This window comes from Chelon labrosus (assembly GCF_963514085.1).
Source record: "Chelon labrosus genome assembly, chromosome: 15".
Taxonomy (NCBI): domain Eukaryota; kingdom Metazoa; phylum Chordata; class Actinopteri; order Mugiliformes; family Mugilidae; genus Chelon; species Chelon labrosus.
The window spans coordinates 7,003,809-7,028,533 of record NC_140348.1 but is presented as its reverse complement, the minus strand read 5'-3'; the positions used below and the strand labels follow the sequence as shown (position 1 = coordinate 7,028,533).

The 24,725-nt window shown below is 41.4% G+C and overlaps 1 protein-coding gene across 1 annotated transcript in view; it reads left to right on the top strand.

Moving 5' to 3' along the window:
- The window catches only part of wdpcp (WD repeat containing planar cell polarity effector), a 61,238-nt gene that overhangs the window by 11,369 nt on the left and 25,144 nt on the right, over positions 1-24,725 (top strand). Inside the window, exons 7-12 of the mRNA XM_084561270.1 lie at positions 6,447-6,583; positions 9,260-9,451; positions 17,470-18,073; positions 21,955-22,143; positions 22,962-23,085; positions 24,150-24,213. Of these exons, the coding sequence (XP_084417396.1) occupies positions 6,447-6,583; positions 9,260-9,451; positions 17,470-18,073; positions 21,955-22,143; positions 22,962-23,085; positions 24,150-24,213 (1,310 nt within the window). The remainder of the gene's footprint in view (positions 1-6,446; positions 6,584-9,259; positions 9,452-17,469; positions 18,074-21,954; positions 22,144-22,961; positions 23,086-24,149; positions 24,214-24,725) is intronic.

Here is a 24,725-nt window from a genome sequence, read left to right as displayed (position 1 = left end):
CCGCCCTCCCCACTTCCGCCTGGGGTCTCCAGACACTTGATAAAGCCCCCATAGTGCACAGACTACACACATACAGGCAAACACACACTTGTACTCACACGTATACATATGTAATTGCAGTTTTTTTTTTTTATACAGACCAACAAACACGTACTGTATGTCCACTCACATTTACAGACAGGCTGGAACACACTCACATACGTGCTAAATAGTGAAGTACACACAGGTACACGTAAACCCACTCACCTCCCGCTGCGCTCCATTCAAAGCCTCAGAGGCACTAATTATTAGAGTAATGGTTGTGAGAGGGTGGGTTCCGGGGATTGTGTGTGTGTGTTTAGGGGGGGGGTGTAGCAGGTTAGAGGTTCTCACATCTGCCACTTGTTAAATTAGCCTGAGACAATTAGAGCACAGGGCCAGACCAGATCACCACGTCCAACACATTTACAACGTACAATTACTGAAACAGTTTACAAATACAGTCAAGTTGTGGCTGGTGTCTGTTGTGACATATGCATATATTCTTTATATATACTGTATATATTTATAGATGTAAGCAACAATATCAGATCAGTCTAAAAAATATTATTTTCATTGTCACAGATTAATGTGCCAGAACCAATCCATAGCTGTTATTAAAACACAACCAGTTCACAAAAAAGGGTACTGAGTTACCACTATGGATTTATTGCATTTCATTTCAGTTGCATCAAACTTATCAGAGATGAGTCTGAGAATTTTAACAGCAGGATCAATAACATCAGGATTTAGTGATTAATTGGTATTGTATTCTAATTTACAGTTTTGATGAGGAGGAAGTAAATCTGTGGGATAGAGTAATAATCCGTTTGATAGAGACTTCGGCCCTGTTCAGTCCAGGTATTAACATGCATCCTGAATGATGTGAACGTAACTGGCCAGCTTCAAGTATATATGTTCACATCTAGCATTAAAATACACTGCCTGGCCCAAAAAAACAGGTCACACATGCTGATATTTTGTTGGACCGCCTTTAGCTTTGATTACAGCACTCATTCTCTGTGGTATTGTTTCAATAAGCTTCTGCAATGTCACCAGATTTATTTCCATCCAGTGTTGCATTCATTTTTCATTAAAGATCTTGTATTGATGATGGGAGAGTCTGACCACTGCGCAAAGCCTCCTCCAGCACATCCCAAAGTTTCTCAATGGGGTTAAGGTCTGGACTCTGTGGTGGCCAATCCATGTATGAAAATGATGTCTCATGCTCCCTGAACCACTCTTTCACAATTTGAGCCTGATGAATCCTGGCATTGTCATCTTGGAATATGCCCGTGTCATCAGGGAAGAAAAAATCCATTGATGGAATAACCTGGTCATTCAGTATATTCAGGTAGTCAGCTGACCTCATTCTTTGGACACATAATGTTGCTGAACCTAGACCTGAGCAACTGCAGCAACCCCAGATCATAGCACTGCCCCCACAGGCTTGTGCAGTAGGCACTAAGCATGATGGGTGCATCACTTCATCTGCCTCTCTTCTTACCCTGATGCCCCCATCACTCTGGAACAGGGTAACAGGGATGTTTTTCTTCAATTTTCACCAAACATTTAAGTGATCGCTGATCACGATCAATCTTTTTTTTTTTTCGACCACATTTCTTCCTGGAAGAAGAGGGTTCCCCACTATCCTTCCAGTTTTTAATAATGCGTTGGACAATTCTTAACCCAATTTTAGTAGTTTCCGCAATCTCCTTAGATGTTTTCTCTGCTTGATGCATGCCAATGATTTGACCCTTTTCAAACAGACTGACATCTTTACCACGACCCTGGGATGTGCCTTTAGACATAGTTGTTTAAGAAATGAGAAGCTACTCATTGCATTAGTTGGGGTTAAATAACTTGCTGCCAGCTGCCCATGCAGTAATTATCCAATAGGAGGCTCGTACCTATTTTCTGAGTTAAATCCAGGTGGCAACTTTTTTTTTGGCCAGCCAGTGTACTGTATTTCCCCACGTATGTCTCGAACCGCCACTTGAAATCCGATCTCAATTTTGTGCTCCATATGTGAATGAACACTGTTGTATGCGCGTCTCAACATATGATGAGGATATGATACAAATTTTGGATGTTAACTCTGAAGTCTTGCTTACTGACAGTGCAAACGTCAAGTAAATATTTATTTATCTCACGTTAGTTATTTTAGACATCTGCATAAAGCTCATATTATAACGTTAATCCTGGAAGCTTCCAGAGTAATGTCACCTCTAAAGTGTTTCAAAGAGTGAAAGAAAAACGAAGTTAAATAAAGACACCTGTCATTATTTAGTTATTATTTAGCTGGTTAGTTAACAGCTACAAGGACAAATGCTTTCATTCCTACAAGAGGCTACCTTTGTCTCTTCAGGTAATAATTCTGAATGAATGAGACAAAACTCCCAATTAGGCGAGAGTACATCAGTTGAATAGTGGCCAGCATGACTTTGAATTGCTCACTTGCAATCAGACCACTCAGGACGCATGTTCATAGAATCTGAATCAATATCGCAAAGTTCTTTGACAAAAGTGTTTCTGATCCAGAAAGTCTGAAGTTGTTCATTTTAACCTTACACACTTCAAGCTGACATAATATTTTTGTGGAAATTGCTAAATCTAGTCTTGGGCTTGAGGAGTTACTGGAAAAATGCCAAGCCAGCCCATCAAAACTCCAGAGCCAAATGTGCTTGTTTTATCTAACCAACCGTTCATACCCGCTTATTATCATATAATTGAAACACACTCTGAAAATCCTCATGTTTGAAAAGCTGAAACCGTAAAATGTTTTACTCTTTTGCTTAAAAAATGACTGAAATGATTTCTCAATTATAAAGAAATAGTTGCTCATTCGCTTTCTTTCCTCAAGCAATTAATTTGCTAAACATTGTAGCTCTAGTCGAATCTTAAATTAAACCGTAAGCCACTGCGTAATGACAGCGAGTTCTATTTCATTGTCTGAATATGATTTGACAACTTTCTAAAGCAAAAAATAAAAAAAGTATCTGAAAGCACAAGAGCAGAAGAAAATCCCTTTTTCTGATTCAACTGAATCTGAGTATGTTTTTGTGTATTTGAGACAAGAAGCTGCCAGGTCTGTGACAAAGCAAGGCTTACCGTCCTCTGTTTAAACTTTTCATCCTGAATACCGGTTGCCACAGTCTTTCTACCATGAGCTCTGATTGCATCACACAGAGCAGCAGATTACGAATGTTTTACACCATCAAAGTATTACCAGCTTCCTTTGGACGATGGCAGGGCCAAGCTGCACATATGCTCCACGATTAAGCATCCTTAAGTGATTTTTTTTCATAGGCGGTTTCATTTACCCATGTTTAAATGTGCTTTGGTTAAGCCCATTGGCCTCTTATGTCAACATGCTGCTGAGGAGATGGCATTAAATGGATTTAGAGGACTGTGTGTGTGTTTTTTTTGTCTGTGTGTATGTGGCGAGGCCATGTGTGCTCTTTAACATACGGTAGCTTATGCATGTGGGTGTAAATGCATTTGTACATGTGTTGTAAATGTGGATGCTTATAACATGGTTGCAGGCTTGCATGTATGAATTTGCTGTATAGATATATGTGCCTAAGGGGAGTAGATATGGATGAGTATATGTGTGTTATGAGCGTACGGACTGTGTGCATGTGTGTTGGGGAGTGTTTAACGATGGGTCATGAAGGTCTGGCCCTTAATGCCAAATGAGCCACCTGGTCCCAGATTGGGCCTGGTTTCACATCCCCTCCTTCATTTGGAAATGAATGGGATTAATCTTAATCCCGTTTATAGACACCCGTAGAGATCAATACTAAACTGCATTTAACTTGATTTGTCTGTAATCTATTACAAAGACGCTTACTATTGCATTAAATGTAGTTTCAGAAGGCATGGTTAATGGCTGTGTGTTTTTTTTTTTTTTTTGTGTGTGTGTGTGGTTTAAGCCTTGGACCAGTTTTATGAATGCTTTATAATTCCACTTCAACATAGGGACAGATTCAACTGACCTGATTTAAGATGCTACTTTTTCTGTGTTGCTCTTCCCTCGTGAAATATTTGCATATTAATTTAAAATTTTCACACAACAGGATGATTTGAAGTGTAATCATACCAATACCCGCATATTTATAAATACACACACATCCCACGGTTAATTGCTGGTTAGATTTCTAAATCTCGGGGTGCAGCCTTACTCGTTCAACTCAAAGCAGGATATCTGAGAGACATGTGTAACAACTCCCCCCCGCCCCCCCTTTCCATTTAATTGGTTTCATAAACAGATTAATTTGAAGGAGAGGGGGGCTTAATTGCTAATCAGCGTTTCCATGCAGCTCCCGAAGAGTTGAACAGGATCAAGTGTGTTCTTCTACCACAAAAAGGCCTCAGAGCTTTCAGTGCTCTAACAGGAGCGAAGGAGATAGAAAGAATATTGAAGGGAGTTGAGAGGAAGCAGGAAGGTGTAGAGAGGGAAGCAGTAAAGTAGGTGTGAAGGAAAGAGTAAGAAGTAGTGAGGGAGAAGAGGGGGAATAAAGACAGAATGTGAGACTAGGGATGTCCCGATCAAGTTTTTGCCTCCTGCTCCGATCCAGTCTTTAAATATTGAGTATTGACCTGTCTGAGTCTTGAGTCCAATAAATGGTGCTTTCAAAGCTGACGTAGTCTCCAGAGTGTGGCTTTGTTCTGGTCATCCAATGTGATAAACTCTAGTCCTCTCTGTATTATTTTTCACCTCTCTGGGAAACTTTTCTTTTAAACGTAGGATGCAGCCCTTGCCAGAGTGTGCTCGATGTATTCAATTTTGTGATATTTTTTGCACGGTGAATCAAGTTGATAGTATTGAGTGACGATCTCCTATTGCCACCTCTCCAAACATTCACATTGCACATTTTACAGACTACAAAAAAGTTAATTACAGGTAAACTGTATGAAAATGACAAAGGTGCTCTGAAAGACTACCTGATAATACACCTGAAACACATCTTACATTATATGCTGCCTTCAAATGGAACTCATTGAAAGTAACACAAAATGCCTGGTGTTGACAGCAAATGTTAACATCAACCATAAGTCGTGAGACACTGAGGCTAACAGCTAGCAACTACATTTCTTAATGTATCAACAAAATAAGCTAATCCATACACTGTGGACATGTCGAGTTTCACCACTCATCCAAGGCCTCGTTCAGTCCTTACATTATCACATCACAAGTCGCCACCTTTGAGTACAGGTGTGAACACACCCAGGACACATCTGAGAGATCCAGTCTCTGACCACATTTGGAGGTGGTCTGGAATGCCACATTACTTTGGTAGTGTGAACACATATTAGTCCACCTATTCAACTGGGGTGATCTTGCACAAGCAGAGTTTTGGCTCATTCAGAAGAAGAAAACACATAACTGCTATTATAAATGATTACTTGAAAAGGAAAAAGCATCATAAGTGATGTCTATTCACACATGTTAAGACTGTGTTGAAAGTGGCTTATGTCTCAGTCCACCTCCCCTATTTAGAGACTGTTTTTTCAATTTGACGTTCATGGCTTCCTTTACTCCGCTTTGAAACCATTAGCTAAAATGTGGAAGGTGTTGCCCAGTACTATGTCCCTAGTCCTTCAGCTCTAGGTGGACTCTTAAGCCCTGACCTAAGGCATCAGCAAACACTTTCAAACTCGAACCCTCTTTAAAATTTCCACTGACGAGGTTGGGAATCCCACAAGAGAGGTCTGTTTGTGTGGGCTCTTGTTGTGAACTTGGAAAACACAACACAACATCATTTGAAGGCAGCAATACTCCATGAGAGGGCTGAATCTTTATTAATTATCCAGTGAGGGCTGGACTCATACATGTCCATCCTCCTAAGGATGCAGCACTTCCAACGCAGAAACGTCAAAATAAAAGTACATCACAAATTTATACAATATATGAATGAGGGTAGAACTGAAAAATATTGACTGCTGCTGAAACCTGCAAAACATTTAGGAACGGTACAAAAAACTATATAAAGACTTTCTGTTGTTACGTTAATCACGTAAGTCCCAAATTGGCCTCATCAGCTACCAATAATAAGGAAAATGTGTTATGTCTCCCATTTTAATGGCGCCACACCTACAAGTTTCAGAAGATAACAATGTATCCACAACACTCCAGACTCCAAAAACTCCTTCAAATCCAGACTTAAAATTTTAAAACTGCCGCTTTTTTCATTATACTTTTAGTGTATTACATAGTTGTTTTATGCATGGCTGTTTTTGTGTGGTGAACGTGGGTGCTTTGAAAGGCTCCTACAAAATACTATATCTTAATTTATATTTACAAGTAAAAGTTTTAAGAATTATAAACAGTGTACAATAATTGGTTGTTCAAGAAGATAGTGAACACTTTAAAAATGTTCTTTGTTTTTGGATGGTGATGTTAAGTGTGGTGTTGTCATTCCCAGTGTTGCTGAGCGATAGACTGATTCTGCTGTCCTTCCTGGAGCAGAGCCAAGTGGCTGCAGTCTACCTGAACAGGAAGAACCAGGACTCCCCAGAGACTGGCAGGCGAACAGACAAACTCTCACCCTCTGAATTCAAGGTACAGCCAAGCGCATGAGTAAAGTGTGTGTTTTTAGGCTGTATGACAGTGAGGCTCAAAGAAGGAGGAGACCAAAAGAAGAAAGTGGGAACACCTCCTTTGGGTGTCACTGTCCCGATTTCTGTCTTCATCCAACATGGTGGTCAACATTTCAAAACAGTTTCACATTTTTTTGACTTAAATGAAGTAACTCCTTGAAGCTAAAGAAACTAAGAGCTTTACAGAAACTGCATTTTAAAAAACTACAAAACTATTATTGCAAAATACCCTGTCTGTTTAAGTGAGTATTTAACAGCCTTCAGGGTCCTAAAACAAAACAAAATAAAAAATCTGGTTTGGAAAGTCTAGTTAGAATTACCTTTACGATACCTATGTCTCCTGTCCATTTGTCCTAATACATTCTCTAAATATAAAGTGACTGACTTGTCATCCATGTCTCTGTATCTGACAGACAAGCTGTACCAATCACAACATACATTGATGTCAACTTTTTTTCCCACAAATCATCACTTTGCTGACTTTCATAAAATTTCTGTATGTATACACCTTAAGTCTGAATGTATGTAGGTTCAGTTTAATTATCAGGTGAATACTGGCGTTTGGTTCCAGTGTGCACACGTTGCCTCTAACTCTCTCTGTCGACTTCCCGTTCCTGTCTATTAATCTCTCATACACGCTTGTATTGAACTCAGTATGATCTGGGGTGTTTCCGTAGGTGTTACTTATAGGTCTGATTATGTGCGGCCCTGTTCTACCCACAAAACAAAACTACACTGTGTCCTCCTTCGCTAGCCGGCTAACCGCTAACCCTGGCATTATCACATTACTGCCAGACCCTTTTGTCAAGGTGTGTGTGGGTGTGTGTGTGCGCGTGCACGTCGGTGAGTGTAAAAGCAATCGTCCCTGCCGTGCGTCTGTCTCCAGAAGCAGAGTCCTGATAAGACACCCCCTCCTCCCCCCAATCACTACCACCACTCCATATTGTACACCCCGCACACCTCTGTCAATGCATGTGCACACGCATGCATGCAACCTGCAGCATACACACATGTGCTATGTACTATCCTTCCCCCACAACAAACACGCACATGCACAGACACACATTGCCCTGGTCCAGTGGGCTAAGCTGGAGAAGGGAGAGTAGGGGGCGTTGAGGGGGGGCTAAACTAATCCGGCCCACAGAAAGTGGTTTTTGATTATTGCTGACCAGCAAACGCCAGCAGAAAAAAAAAACTAGAAGAGCGAAGAGATGGGTAGGGACGGAGGGGGGGTGGTAGAGATAGAGTGTGTTATTAACCCAGTGATTTTCTGATTTTTCCGTCTTCTTCTTTTCCATTTCTAATCTGTCAGTGATCTCCCGTTCAGCTGTTCGAGGCATCTCTTTGTTCCCTCTATCGTCAGATGTACTTCCATCATTTTCAGGCGTATTTTGTGTCCAAAGCAAATTTCACCCCCAAGGGGGCAAGGAGGGCAGACATGGACCACTGAATCTCAAATCTGCTCCACTTGTACAGTGCAGCTTGTCGATTTGCTCATGTCTGCATGTTCCTGAGCTTTTAAAGCATTTTTTTTTTTAGGTAGAGACATGTTTCTATTAATTAATTTCTAAAGAGACATTCCTGTATTCCTGCTACTTTTTAGTTTTATTATTTTGATGTTACAACTGACTGCTCCTTTCCTCTTTATTTTGGCACGACCTGTCATTGATCTATTACACAAAATCCAATTATTTTACCCTCTTTTTTTTGATACACCCATTTTGTCCTTCATTCATTCATTAATTCAAACATGTTTTATTCTTCTACTCCCATTTCCCTAAAGCTGTATTGCTTAAAAGCAGCCGTCACCTCCCTTCCCTTCTTTCTGAACCCAAACAATCAGCTTTTTCTTCATTACCGCCCTTTTATTCCTCTCTCTGTTTCCTCCTTCACCTCTGTCCTACCTCTATCTGTCAAGTTCTGGCCACTCCACCGAGGTCATGGGTGTGTGTGGCGATGTGTGTGTGAGTGTGACTGGAGATAAAGAGTGTATGAAAGGCCTGTATGAATATTAGGTCAGTGTGTGTGTAAAGGGAATGAGCCGTAATGTACATGAAAGGCAGGGTCACAGTGTCCGACCTGCAAATTTACCTGTTTTAAACATGTTTCTGGATAGAGCACAGTTTGTTTAATGGTGTATGTGTGCTCCAGCGTGTATATACGCTTAATATATCTGTGCCTTTTACATCCGTACACATGCACACGTGTACATACATGCACATATTCATGTATGTGTGTGTGTGTGTCTGTGTGAGTGGGTAACCCCCCCAAGCGCCACGAGAGCTCATTACTGTGCGTCTCTTTGTTGTGGCCCATAGAGCGTGGCGGACCTTCCCAAAAATATGCACATCACTAAAACAACAAGCCCGACAGAACAAAACACACACAGACATTAATAATGGAAGATAAAAAAACAAGCTTAGACATCAACAAAAACATGATTGGGGGGAGGGAAAGACATGAGAGATCTGGGGCTACAGACTTGGAAGAGCCCTCCGGTGTCGACAAAGGTCAGGAAGGTGATTCCTAATAGATGACTCACTAACATATGCCGAAAACTTCTCCATGAGATGCGTTTTGATTCTGTACTTTCACTGACCCTCTTCTCAGTGCATTTTGTGCCTCTTTCTGTGCCCAGGTGGTGTGCGTGGAGGTGAGTGGGCGGGGTCGCAGACTGCAAAGACATGTGGGTCTCAACCGGCTCCAGGATGTGGCTCTCTGCTGGTGGAACCTGGACGAGACAGATGACGAGCTGTGGCCCTGGACTCCGACAAACACGCAAAGAAACAACCTGGTCCTGATCAGTTGCTCACCTACTGAAGGCCTCAAGGTACAAACACACATATACGCACATATACACTGGTCAGCCATAACATTAAAACCACCAACCGGGGATGGGAATAACATTGATCTCGTTACAATGTAATGTTCTTCTGGGAAACCGTAGTCCTGGTATTTATGTGGATGTGTATGGTTATTTTTAGGGCTGCAACCAACAATGTTTTTCTCAATCGATTAACGTCGCGATTATTTTTTTGATTAGTTGACAAAGCTATCAGCAACTATTTGCTGAATAGATGATTAATCCCTTGGTTAACGACTAAAATATAATAAAACATCTGCTTATTGATTGTATTCAAACATAATGATATTTATGAATGAAGAACCCATTCCAAATTTCAAATCAACATCGTTAAGTTTTATAGGTCTGTGTGCGCAGAGACAGTCTGCTTACAACTTGTGAATGCACTGGAAAACACCACTGGCATGCGAGCAATTAGCATTGCGATTAGCATCTGTTCTTTAGTTTCTTCTCAAAAACAACTGATAAGGACACAATGATGACTTACTGGCTCTGACCAACATCCAACCATCAGACTAAATTAAAATATTTTGTGGCTCAGCTACAGTTGAGAGTAGTTTCAATTTAAGTAAGTGTGCCACCAATTTGTCGTTGTAACATTCTGAAGCGTTGACGTATTTCATGGAATATCGACATATTTGCGTAGTTGTCTACATCTATTACTTTGATACGTACCATCACCTGAACATTGCTGCAATATTGCTGTGTTCCTTGTATCCTGATGCCATATGTTCCCCAGCTTTGCAACACAATTGCCCATTCAGGTCATGTGGCTTGGACCAGTCCACCTTCTTCTCCTCCTCCATGGTTCAGTTCTGATGCTCACGTGTCCATTATAGGGGCTTTCAGCAGTAGACGGGGATCAGCATGGACTCGTCTGTGGCTATGAAGCCCCATCCAAAGCAAACTGGGATGACCTGTGTTTTCTGACACCAGCATCAACTTTTACAGCAGTTAGAGCTACTGTAGCTCCTCTGATGGATTACACCACACAGGCCACACATGACTTGTTCACTGCTTTCTAGCATAGATCAAGCTATGTTGTAACATTCACCTGTAGCACGAGATAGACTTAAGGATAGACTTCGCTTCTCTGACTGCTTTTCAAATTGAAAGGATTGGAATCCCTCTTAAGGCCCGGAGACAAGAAACCAACGCCAAGTACTACTACCACGTTGCACGTGCCAAAAAGTTATAAAACTGTAGGGGATAAATCTGACCTGGGATCAGTCTCTACCATGAGATAGACATGGCTGCCATAGCTACACGGACCTGGATAAGTAACGGAAACCACATGGATGAATTAAGAATCACTAAAATGTGTTTGATCCTTAAAATCCACTGCCTTTGCATCATGTTCCAAATGAAGAGTGGCATTTTTTCTTTCAAACTTCTTGAAATTATATTTTAAATTTGGGAATTTAAAGAAGACAATCAAGTCACAGATACAAGATAGAACAAGATACAGTTTGCAGTAGCACATACAGTATCCATCAAAAAAAAGGCCTACTAGAATGATGCCTATTGTGTTTGGGCTTTCTCTGGCTTTCAAACTTTCACCTGCTTGTTGCAAATTCTATCTAATGACATAGTTAATAACTTTTGGTTAAATTTAACTCTTTCATGTTAGATTTAGGTATTTGCTCTTTAAATTAAGATGCCTTTCAGGAATTTACAAAGACTGGTCCTGAATATACAAAGAAAGAAATCGCATGACTGTCTGTGACATAAATTATTAACTTTAAAGTTGTTTTAATATTATTTGAAGCCTTGAAGTCAGCAACACACACAATCACAACTCCAGACACACTCACACACACACCAGACACATAGTGAAAAATGCAACAAAGCTGCTGATTTAAGTTGAGACCTGAGTTGTCATGGATGGGATTGGGGATGGTGTGTTAGTCACCTCAAGGGTGGTACCTCTATGTTGCACCTCCGTGCATCACCATATGAAATAAGCGGGAGAGCTAAGCCGTGGTACAGCGTGAAGGAGAACGCCCACACATTCACACAGGCTGAAACACACATCTTCATGGCCTCTGGCAAAACCCTACCCATGACCCGATTCTGTGTCAAAGATTGGCCTTGTGCCGAAAGCAGATGAAAGATCCCAAATTACCGAACCGGGCTTAACTCTACTGTACCTTGGTAAGCGTATGCAAAGCATGCCGCACACCAGAGGAGAAGGGAGACAGTCTGCGAGAGGAAGGAAAGAGGAGCGTTACCAATTGCATGCTAGGGAAACAAATTTACGCAGGAAAGAATGAGGGAGGGATTGGAGGTGGAGGGGCGCATGAATATTGAAATAATCAAAGCAGATGCTGTTTGCTGCTTTTTCTGCTTCTTGTTTTTGGAACGCTCTCCACATTTATCACACTCCTTCACCTAGTTTATTCTCTCTTTCTGCTTCAACACCCCCACCCCTCCCTTCCATCATCTCCTTCCTTCCTTCCTTCCTTCCTCCTCGCTTCAAGAACATTAAAGTCTCTTCATGGGGCTGCGGCATTGCGCTCTAATGAAAGCGTTTGTTGTCATTTTTCAGATGCGCGGTGTGAAATTAAGCGAGCAGTTTATGTAAGAGCCGTAGCGGGAATCAAACACCGGGCACACATCGGGCGACGCCAGCTACTTCAATCACTTCAAGCTCATATATATGTTCCTTTTGTTCAGTTCGCTATCTGCCGCACTAAGCCAATTTTCTAGCCAGTCTCTCGGCATTTAAAAAAGTCTGATTTCTTTCCCTATGTGGTCTTAATTCGTACACCCCCCACCCCACCCCCCTCTTCTCATGCTGATAAGTGGAGCCACCACACATAGTGGGGGGGTTGGATGGGAGAGGAAAACATACACAGTTCGTTTTATGCAACCGGTTAACATTTTTAATGATCCTTCCTTCATGCTTCTCCTCCTTCAAACCCCCTCCCAAACAAACACATACACAAACCATTTCCTGGAATTTAATAATCTTAATGAAAGGAATGTTTGTTTTTTTCCCATTTTAAGTCTTTTTTTTTTGTGGTTGTTTTTGTCTGTTTACTTTTCTGTTTTTTAAACCGTATGACTATCCTGTTATCTGTCGCCAAGCAGTCTGTAGTTGTTTGATCTGCATTTGAGTGATTTCTGCTGTCTTTTTAATTATTATTAAGAATAGAATAAGAATATATAGTTGCACAGCAATTAAATAATCTGTAATCTGGTCTGCGTTTGTTCCTCCGGCACGCTGTGATTAAGAGTATTTTTGAAGCTGAATTAATGGTGTGAAATGGCTAAATTTACTTCTAAAAACATTTAAAAAAAAAGATGCAGAGAATTAAAGCAGCAGAAAACAACATTTCACTTGCAAGAAATAATTCGGACCTGAATCCAAAGTGAATAATTTCCACCAAGCGCTACTGCTTTGCTTGTACACTTTTGGACTAATGTTCCTTCTCTTCTACATTTATGGTCATTTATGGTAGTCAAGGGATATTTTGGTTTGTGATCCGGCTGGGCCTGTGCATTTTCTCTCAGTACTTCAGCTGTAACCCTAATTCACATACCTAAAACTTCCTAGTCCCACCCAGTATCTCCCCTCCTCACTCTCCCCTCCTCAGCACCCCTCATCCCTCGACTCTCCTCCAAGTCCCTCCATCTCTCTCTATCCGCCTCTCTCCCTGTCTTTCTCTGCTCCGTGAGCTGGAAAATTGGCTTCAAAAGACCACTGCTGTGAACAAGGGCCAGCCACACAGTTGGGCCCGTCCGCTTTATCTTTCACGCCATGGAGGGGGAAAAAAGGTGCCGGTGAGAGAAAGAGAGAGAGGAGAAGAATGGAGAAGAATAGTTTTGACCAGTCACTGAAACCAATAACCAGGAGAAAGCTACTTACTAGAGGTCTCTCTCTCTCTTTCTCTTTCTCTGTCTGTCTCCTTCCCTGTCTCCACTCTCTTTGCATCTCTCTCTCTCTCTCTCCATGTCTCCACTCCATTTCTGTCTCTTTATTCTTTTCCATTTCCACTCGTTCTCATCATCTTTTGTGCATATTTTTGACTGTCCTCGTCTCTTTCTCTCTTCTGCACATCCTTTCACTTGCTTCTCTCTCTCTTGACCTTAATCATCATTTTCTATTTTATACACACAGAATCAGGGAATGCTATATGTTCCAATGCCACAATATTCTCTGGAGAGGCGAACAAACTTTTGCTTTTAGAAATGTATTACAATTACTCACATACAGAAGTCTTTTCTTCTTTTAAGAACTTGCTGTTGTTGTTCGCATTCGAAATGTATTAGTTCTTAAAGCAGAAAGGCAATTAGTATCCGACTAGTTAGTACTTCCTAAAAGTCAGGAAAACGTTAACTGAGCATGCAGCAAGTCAGTTACAGTGAAACTGTCTAATTATTTGTCTACACTCACTAAAACAGATGCATTCTAATACAAAAGTCTAATACAACGGTGGTATTCAGCGTTTCTTTTAAAATACCAGAGAGCTGTTGGCTGACCTGTGTTTTCATTTTGGAGGCTGTGGCTTGAAGTACTGTTGAAATGTCTTGTGTTGTGCCAACACGTGTTCCTATTTTAGTCAGTAGGCTAATAATGGGCAATAACTAACATATTAGTTAAGTGCAGCCCTCCTGTCAAGTCAAGTTCCATGCACTCATGTCCTGCTCAAAGAGACAGCTAAGATGTAGAACCTGTACGTAAGCTTCAAAGTGCTTTAAGGCTTGTTTAAAGTAAAATGAAAGTATAATATCGTATGGAGATGATGATCAATTATTTTCAAGACTTCTTATTATATTGAAGCTAAGGAGCAGATCTGGAGAATATTGGTTGTATCTTACGTAAATATAACAGAAATTTATGAAGACATTTAAATATTATTAAAAGACATTAAACAACCTCCAGTTTTTCCAGCTAGGGCGAGTCAGAAATGATTATAACATTAATGCGTCAGTCTAGCTATAAATCTAACAACGAATCGGTGCTCTGGACTATTGAGCTATCCAGCATGTACATCCAGGGTTTTGATTGTTGCTCTGGTGTGAAAAAGACATCTGTTAATGGAGAATTAAGTTAAAACACAAACCATGGCCTGATATCACTATCAAATAACCTACAGTTGTGGACATGCATCAAGTGTGGTTTCAGAATTCAGAATTCAGAAAGTTTTTGTGCATGTTATATGTACACTCCTGGAAATATTGGCTGTTGCAGGTTCTCTGAACTTTTGCTGACTCTGCCCCTTTTTCCTTTCCTTGGAGGGTCACCTGTCAGGGGACACAGAGCTGAATCAGCTGCAGCTCCTCCCTCTGATGATGCCATGGTGGCATGCTGGCACAGCGGGTAGCAGGCACTAGCAAACCAGGCATACGATGAAAAGCTGAGAGGATGAGTTGTGGTTGGGGGGGGGGGGGGGGGGGGGTCAGGGTTTGTGGTGTTGAAGTAGGTCTTGTGATTATTGATGCAGCTTTCTGCGCGATGGACTCAATGGATCCTTGCCTGCTACATGTTTGTCTGCTAGTTTATTTAAATGCATGTGCCACCCTGTCCCCGCGGGAATGTAGCTATCCAGAGAACTGCACCCTCCCAAGGATGCTCTACCTTTCACATGAATCGAGCCCTCTTGCCTGCTGCCTCAAATAAACACACACATTCACACACAGCACCCACCCCCTGGGGAGCAGCAGGAGCTAGCCCTGGGGGATTATAGAGAGGGAAAAAAAGCTTTCAGGAGGACAGTCATCTGCTTCTCTCCTGCTGTAGACCATGGGCAGGCAAAAAAAAAAAAAGAAAAACGCCTTCCTCCTGCTAAGTCCCTTTTTGGCAATGCCTGCCAAAAAACTGGGCCGAGCAGCTTTGCGAAAGGAAAGGAAGGCAGGCAGGCAGCCGATCCCTCTTTCTGTCTACACGGCGAAAAGAAATGGGCTCATTTAGCCAAAGCTGCCACGGTCAATGCAGGGCTCTGATAGAGGCTTTGGTAAGGTGAAATCCCTCCTAAAAAGCTCTGTTAGCTTCTGATGGACTGTTGTTTATTGCAGGCTGTTGTGTACTGTCATCCACCCACAGTTCCTGCTACCTTGTGGGTGTTTTATCGACAGTACCACCCGTGACACTGCCTGTCTCTCTCAATGTCAACGCTTGTTAGCTTAGCAGCACTATTGTACCCACTCCCACCAACTGGTTGTGAGCCATGAGCACATAATAAATGTTCTGGATTTGACCATTGGTCAATTTATTCCAAGGTTTCTTTGTGTGTCATAAAAAGGCTTGTTTCTTGTGTAGTGTTGAGCTGTTGGCTCCTCACACAGGTAAACAGAGGAGGCTGTTTATCACCGGGTGCCAAGCTGTGGCATGCTCAGGGAGAAGATGTTGTTGACCTTGAGTTAAAATGGAGCGCTTATCATTAGCTGTCATGATTGACAGCCGGGTGTTTATGAGCAACGTGGAAGGCTCTATTTCTTTCATCTCCAGGGGTTTGGGGGTTCTGTCATGGTATGACTCATTTCTCTGTCTGTCTTTCTCTCACATGTTCTCGCTCGCTCGTTCTTTGTCTCATCCTTATTCTTCTCTTCTTCAAAAACAGGTTTGTTCGCTAATAGTACTGGCTCAAGTCGGCATCTTTTAGTTCCAAAGTAAAAGAACAAGTCAAAACTAAATTACAGGATCATTGCTTACACTTCACTTCCTGAGTCTGTGAATCCATCTTTCTAAACACTCCAAAAACAAGTGTGAAGTTTGGTACACAAACAGAACATATTCTATCAATGGACTTCCTCTAAACTAAAGAAAGATATGTTTACTTCCTAGGCACTATTCGCTAGTTGTACCTGGGGACCTCTAGTAATAACTGTTATAATACAAATTGCAGCTTGTCTGGGCAACTGTTTTAGTGCAAAGTCAAGGTCTTGCTGCACAGATTGCAGATACATAGATACACTCACAGAAAAAAAATCAAGCTCAAAAACATGAGAAAAACAAAATCGCAAAATATGGTGAGATGGATGACACGCGTGGCAGCATATTTTTATGTGTTGGATTATATTTAGTGATGCATTGAAATTTTCATCGCATTGGTAAAAATCAAACTGATTTAAATACTGCCAGGAAGTTTGTTAATTCTTCACCAGGATCAGTACAGTCTCATCTCATCCTGTTTTATTGTTAAAAATGTATTTTTATCATTAATCGCAATCTGCGAAGTAACTAAAGTTGTTAAAACGTGTAGAGGTATAAAAGATGTAATATTAATTCAGAAAGTAGCAAAGACATAACCAGTATATTAAAAATAAAACAGAATTTGCTTATCCCAAGCCACAAGAAACACACAACACAAGGTCATTTCTAAATCACATGATGTCCCCAGGTAATACTAATCCCATGTGAATAGGCCTATAGAATGACATAAACCATAATGGTTGTTTTTTTTGTTTTTTTTTGTTTTTTAAACTTTATTTTTCAAAGTTTTCACAATACAATTTTACAAACAACAGCCCCGATCCCACCCACCCAAGGGTACACATAATACACACACATACACTGTTAAAGAGAAAGGAAATAAAAAAATAAAAAAAAGTCTGCCACCTTTGAGGCTAAATTAGACATACTGAAAGACACCCTATAAGTTTTAAACCAACTGTTTTTAATATAAGTCAAGAAGATCAACAAATTGTATACAATTCATCCAGGGGGATGTGTGTGAATGTGAATTTCTAGGCAATTCCTCTATTAATTCACTCAAAAAGGGGATTGCCAAAGTCACTGAGTTCTCTTTTTTTCCTCAGTGGTGGACCACCCTATCGACATCACCATTCCTAGAGCCAGTTACATTAGATCAAGTTACTAAGCACAAAACATCGCTTTGAACATCCGAGTTGTGGATTCTTCAAGCCCAAGAAGAGGGAATAGTTTGCACAGGATATGTGGCTGTGGATCAAGTTCATTGGTGTTGATCAACTAAACTAACTTTTCTGAACTCGTCCTCTCTTCTTCTTTACTTCCTCAGGTCCTTAGCTCTGTCCGGACTGAAAGCAACCTCCTGGACTGCCGCTTCAGCCAACTCCAGCCCTACCAGATCCTATCAGTGGAGTTACCTGCAAGACCCCAAGGATTCAGAGACGGGTCATGGGCTGAAACCTGTGTGTACGAATGTGCACGAGGTCGCCTGCACCGCTTATCTGTTACCCGCATCCCACTACCATCCCACCCCATCTCCTGCGCTCGTCATCCCTCTGAGACCACACTCCTCCTGGGCTTAAATGACTCTAACTTAGTCCTTTACGACCAGCGACGGGGGGTGTCTCTCCTGGCATCCTGCCCCGTGCCACCCTCCCTCCTCTCCTGGCACCCTGCTGGGGCTGTTGTCATCGTAGGGGGAGGACAGGAGGAACTGATGTGCTTTGATGTGGGCTTGGCACCTGTACGATTGGCACTGGTAGCGGAGGAGGTTGCTTCAGCTGCCACGTTAAGACTAACTCAGCACCTGCGCTGTTCTGGAGGCCTGGAGTGGCTGCAATGGGCGACTGGCTTGGATGGAGGCCCAGAGGGGACGGATATGTTGACACTGGCCTTTCATGGTGGACCACTAGCGGCCTTAAGATTCAGACTAGGTAGGTAATGACATCAAAAATGCCAGTAGAAAATATGGATGGTGAAATATTGGTGGAACAGAAACAAAAAGTTGTTTTGCCCAACCAACATTTCAAAACTAACGATACTTCACTGCCACCAATGTAAAACTGAAAAATAGTAAAAAAAAAAAAACTCCTATTTGATGAACGCAAAGGAAATGTTTGGTTCCTTAAGGCCTGGACCAAACAGTCCCAACATTGAAGAATTACTGGCAACAAAGGCCGACTGTGCCACATGTCAGCCAAAACGTTGCACTTGAACACACCACAAACACTACTATCTTCCAGCTAACACATACATTGTGCAACTGTGTGAAAGAAAACAACCCTTCATACCAGCAGGTGGCAGTAGTCTGTATTCATCGTTCAAAAGTGGAAACAGGAAGAGCTGGGGGGACAAGAAGAACTACAAACCATCATACAAGGCTGTGCTAATGAAAACATTTGTATTAGAATATTCAGATGGGACATACATCATCATTTTGTTTACTTTCATCACTTCCATTTCTCTGGTCTGCTTTGTTAGGCTGAAAAGCCAATCAGAGCGATCTCTGTGACAGATGGACTCCACTGATGATTCCACATAGTGGAAGTTCTACTGTCACTTTAAATTTATCGTATTTTGATCGTATATTTTATGTACCAATCACACACTACAACAGTGCATTTAAAATTGAAGCTATTCTATGTCCATGTAACAGCAATAATCCAAGGAATAAGCACGAAAGCTTGGCCATTTGAATGAAACAACTGCTTTATTTATTGTCAGTCAAGTGGCATTTGACTGCCCTTTTACATCGTATAAATAATGATATAATATCGCATATATGGCAACATTGATTCAACATGCAGAATTGGCTGAAAAGCTGGCGTCGGGGATCCGACTACTGCCAACAGTGCAGGCCACACTGCCAAAACTAGGGCCACAGGTGCACCAATGGCACAGTGGGCTACTGCAGACCACACCCCTTATTTCTACAACCTGAAGGTGGTGCCACCAATCTCCACAACATCACAACTTTGTTTGGGACTAAATATTCTATAAAACTGGTGGATTATCAGGAATTATTTTTCCTATTTGGCTTGTTTTCCATTTGTACGACTACTCAATGTGTGTTTCAAAAAATAAGCCTATCCTAATGAAAGCGCCTTCCTCTTTCTCTAGTTTGGATGTGACACCGTGTCTGAACCCAGTGGAGTAAACATGGCTGCCAAACGGGTTGTCCTAGTACCTCTTCACTGCTGAAGCAAGTTAATTTGTTGACGGGCGGGAAGGTTAGCGGGAGTCACGCTCTCAGAGGTCATTCAATAATTGCCCCGGGGCACGAGCCCCCCAGGTGCATTCTGGGATGCATTTTTCCGATAAATCGTTTACAGTGGCTGCGCTGTCCCTCGGGGCCCCCAGATAAAGTTTGCCAATCAAAATATTTCCAAAGCAGCCACCACCTTACCCTCTAACACACACATACACACACAAACACACATTCAGCATCTTTAATTGTGACTTTGGAAAGAAGATGTGACAGTGCCACGCAACTCTCTACTGAAGTTTGAAAGCAGGGGTGTGGGGATGGAGGGAGGAAGGTAGAGGATGTGTGCGTGTGTGACTGTGTGTATTCAACTGCGTTTGTGTGCACAGGGAAAGGGGAGGGTGTCTTCCAACAATAGCTTCCCCTCCTCTGATCGTCTGCCAAGGTTTTGATGAAGAAAGTCACTGCACGTCTTTTCTCCATGATAATTCTTCCCCCCACACACGTGTGTGTATTCTTCTATTTCCGTGCTTCTATGCACACACACACTCGCTCACCACAACTCACTCACACACACACACACTCTAACTCATTTGTTTGTTTGCTCGCGCTCCTTCTCTGTATTGACTTGTTTCATAAGGCCCACTACATGACAGAAGGAGTGAGTCGGGAGGCGGCGAGGAAGAAAGACTTGGCCAAACTCCAAGTCCTCTCTTTTCCATAGGAGGCAGCCCTCCCTGGTGCCCCCCCCCCCGCCTGCGCCGAGTTATCTCATCTGGGCACACGTTGGCCGTGGCTGGGCCTGCACCGGTACAGGCTGTGGAGGAACAGACCAGGGAATGTGCTGCACGACATGCAAGAAAAATTGTCTTTTTTTTTTTTTTGTAGTGTAGAAATGTGGTTAAATATTATACCGTCTTCTGGTGACGTCTTCCAGACGAAGTCTGAGTCTTGAAAAATTTAAAATTCCATCCATATTATATCTTAATTCATTGCTCAGAAAGTCTCTCGATCAGTACTCTTGTTTTATGTTATGTTAAAGGAGTCCTCTTTCTTCATTGGTGTTTGTTCATGCTACTGCCGACCGTGTCCTGCTCAGTGTCGTCTAGTGTCTGACACAGTTGACGTTAAACTGAGATGGTTAAATAACTTAGTGTAGACAGGTGCAGGGTAGAACTGACGTTGTCCTTGGTACTACAATGGTCAGTTGTTTCTGCTCAGAGGAGACGTCGTTGACGCCCAACTTAATGACCCCTACACACAGTTACACATACAGTACCCGTAAAAACACACATAAGCCACTCCGCTGATGTATTAGCCACATTAGCACACTCTTTAGGGGATTTGGAGGTTTGCTAATTGTCACCTTGTCATTTTAATTGCTCTTACCATCCCCCCATACCACAAACACACACAGATCCACACAAGTTCTTCTGTTAATTAGACAAGAGTCATTGGTGACTTTGCCTGCTTGCAGCCTGGCCCAATGACGGCACCACTGTCAGTGTTCACCTGCTCTGTGCACAAGTCTGCCACTATCCATGTCCAAATTTTGTTGAGTAGTCTGAATTGGCATTTTACTGTAAAATAAAGTAGTAGTCAAAGGAACCTGTTTTAGTCAGGACAAATATGGCAAGAATTTAGTTTGGCTCTGCTCTACCAGTGCAAGTGACACACTCACCAGCTCTTTCTGGACAATATTTCTTCAGTCTGGTTTAAATCATTCTGATTAAAGTTTCTAAATGAACTGTTTCATGAATGCTTAATAATATGTCCCTATAAAATGTTTATATGCCCCAAAACATTTTTTTTGTTGGCATGTGCAAAGTGATTCTTCCCACTGTGGAGATCCAATATTCAGGTCGCGTTTATTGTCACTTCCACAATATGTTAAAGAAAACATACAATAACTACAATTACTCCAACATTAGACATTAGACATTCATTTTCACTTCATCTACCTCCACTACAACATATTATGACTACAAGGATTATTTTTTTCCAAAATTTTATTAACAACACTGAAGCCATGGATTTGAAGAACATGAACAGGAGGGAGCCACATTGTAAAGGTTGTTGCCCTCATTGATTCCAGATCTGTTAATTGTTTAAGACACTAATTTGTTGCTTGCTGTCTATAATATTCTAATTGAGGTAGTTACAAGAGGCATTTTTATTTTGATCAGACTGTTAATCTGACAGTACATTTATTGGATTAAATCACAATTAAATAGGTGGTGATGAGGAGAAGCTTGTTTTTATTGTGGATTTACACACACAGTCTGATACACACCAAGGATTGAAGAGGCTTCCCAGACAATTGATTGACAAGTCGGTGTCAGTCCATTGCCGCCTCAGAGTTGAAACTAATCCACTGGGCACTCAATTCACTTAAGTAAGTGCTCCAGGCTATTCTGCATGTTCAATAAAGCACAATTGCTCCTTACTCGTATAAAAGCCTTGAAAGAATTTAGATACTTTTAAAAACCTTTCTTTTCTAAACCTCAACTAGTGTACAAAATAAACAAAAAGAAATAAACATCGGAATGACAAATTAAACTCTTGATTTTGTCGTTTCATATAATATTGGACTCTGTGTTATTGTTTCAGGAGCTCTAACGGGGGGCCAGATGGGTCCTGTGGAGCTGCTGCAGCAGAGGCTGCGTTGTGGTCAGGTCAAAGAGGCGCTGGGAATTCTGGAGGCCATGGACTGGAGGACCATGGGGGACGAGTGCTACCGTTGCCTGAGCTCAGTCACCAACCACCTGCTGAGGCTGGAGCTGAACGCTGAGAGAGAGGGTGGGTGTCTGCGCACGTACACTCTTGGGTTAAGAAGGTTTTTATTGGCACATAAATTAGACGATGCTCACTAAGGCCCTGTTCAGACCATCAGCAGCTGTTTGTTGCGTGTGCGTCAGGACTTGTGGAGATGATGCATATTTGGAAACTAAGTGCAAAGACTCTTATTGAAAGTACATACACTTATTTATTTATTCATTTATCTCCAACCTGATGATTAACTTATTTACTGCCTGCACACACAAAACAAACCCTAAAAACTTCTAAACGTAGAGTAATTTCACCACTGTGCTGTTTGAAGCACGGCTCCTTATAAATCAATATGATCACATCAATAATTAAAACATTGTTTAATGTCAGAATCATAAGCACAGTGTACTCATATGAAATCATTTCATGTGTTAATTCCTGTTAAGATTTATTTATTATTTGACAGAATAGATGACAGAATATTTTAAAAGGCTGTCAGACACAACTTATAGTGTTTTTTTTTTTCTTTCAAGGTGATCATTTATAATAGTGATGGTGGGTTTTTTTTTCTGAAAAATGAGGCGCAGCTCTGCTCACACAGATCACCCCTGTTGAAACAGTGTGCTTTAATGTGACCCAGGATGCATTAAATAAAATAAAATAATTAATATGACTTGTTGCTAGGTCTGAATGAGGCATAATATGCAGAGATGCAACAGATTTAACTGTCTTCAGAAACAAAAGACAAACAGAAAGCACTGATTGTTTCCAGACATGCATCTACTAAAACGTTATAACTGCTGCTGTTTGTACTTATTAATATTATTGTGTTTCTGTTCTGTGTGCAGCCCAGCTAGAAGCAGCTTTAGGTGTGTTCTACGCACCTCCTGCCCCTCTCTCCGATACAGTGATACTGGAGTACAGGGAGCCAATCAGCAAGTACGCCCGCCGCCTTTTTCACCACCTCCTCAGGTAACACCACCCTCTCTGCCTTGCTGCCGTGGTCTTAATTTGATGAACTGAGAGAGAAAATTGCTTTGTGTCCTCCAGAGGGTCAGGGTCAGTGAGGATTTAAATATCTATACAAATAAGTATAGAGAACAAGAATACTATGTAATAGTATATAAAGCATATAGAACCAATGATATCAAGTATGAAATTAACAAAAAAACACAGCTTATGGCCATGTAGCTCATGGAACAAACATCTGCAGACTATTTTTAAGGCATTACCGTAACAATTTGTTCAGTTTATCAAAACAGGGTGGAGAATCAGAATAAGTAGCACTGTCTAAAAGGTGTCTTTCAGAAAATGACATCCATTGAAGAAACAATTTAACACTGCTCGCTATCGCTATTTTAGAAAATTCTAAAAAGGAAATGGCTTTTGAATGTCATCGCATGCACACACACACACACACATACTGATGCAGCTTTGAGTCATTCATGAGGCAAAGCACCACACATGCACCTGTTTAGACTGTTGTTTCATTTTCCCTTCTGCCATGAGAGCCTTTTGAAGCGCCTGTTTGACTGAAATAGACCCTGTTGTTCCCACACACTGCCGCTCGCTGCTCTCCATCCTGCAATTACCTTCCCTTCCTTTCCCCTTTCTCTCTCCCTCACTCACTTTCTTTTTCCTTCTCTGTACCGGAGCTGGAGCGTTGTTTGGCATCCCTCCTCCTCTCCGCTCTTATCACCTACCTGCATTCTTTTTCTCTCCATCAACATCAAATGAAGGAACCCCCCCACCCCACCTCCTCTTTCTGCTCTTGTTTGTTTGTTTCATGTTGGCTGTAGACACAGAAAGTTGAGGTGTTTTGAGCCGGGAGATACAGCTCTTTCTCTCCCAGCTTTAATTCTAGATAATATGAAAAGAGCTCTCAGTTCAATTATTGTCAGTCGTGTTTGCGCAGGGGTACATGCATGTCTGTGGATTAACGTACGTATCTGTGTTCAAACCAAATCGAGCAGGAAATATGTCCACAAACTTACAATTTTATCTAAATCATGGTTCTATTTCTATTTTCTCTGTAGGCATCAACGTTTCGAGAAGGCCTTCCTCCTCGCTGTAGATTTAGAAGCTAGAGATTTATTCATGGTAAGTGGAAAAAAAAATATTTTCTATCTTGAACAAAGGGTAACAAAAATGATCTTAGACATTACAGTAAAATTCAGTAAATTCAGTAAGTTGTGTGTTCACTTTTTTTTTTCACTTCAGTCCATCCTCTGATCCAAGATGAAGGAACACTCTTTTAGGATTTAAATATAAAGGATTTGGGAAATGCTCCTTAATCTCTGTGTTTTAGATTTATTTTTAGATTAATAAAAGTCACACTTTTGCCCTTCATCTTACCCTGCATGCATGGTATTCCTTCTTCTTACTTCATACAGCAGTGCCTGACTTCTCCATCACCCCACTGACTGTATCAGCCACAGAGCACTTTCCAAAACTTTAAGCTTTTAATTTATCATATTTCTCCTGAACCTTGTTTTTTAAATTTTGTTCTTTTTAGGTTTAATATTATTTATTGTTGAGACTTGCAAAGTAAGAATTTCATTGTATAGTCTAAACTACTGTACTGTACTGGGCATATGACAATACAAATCTTG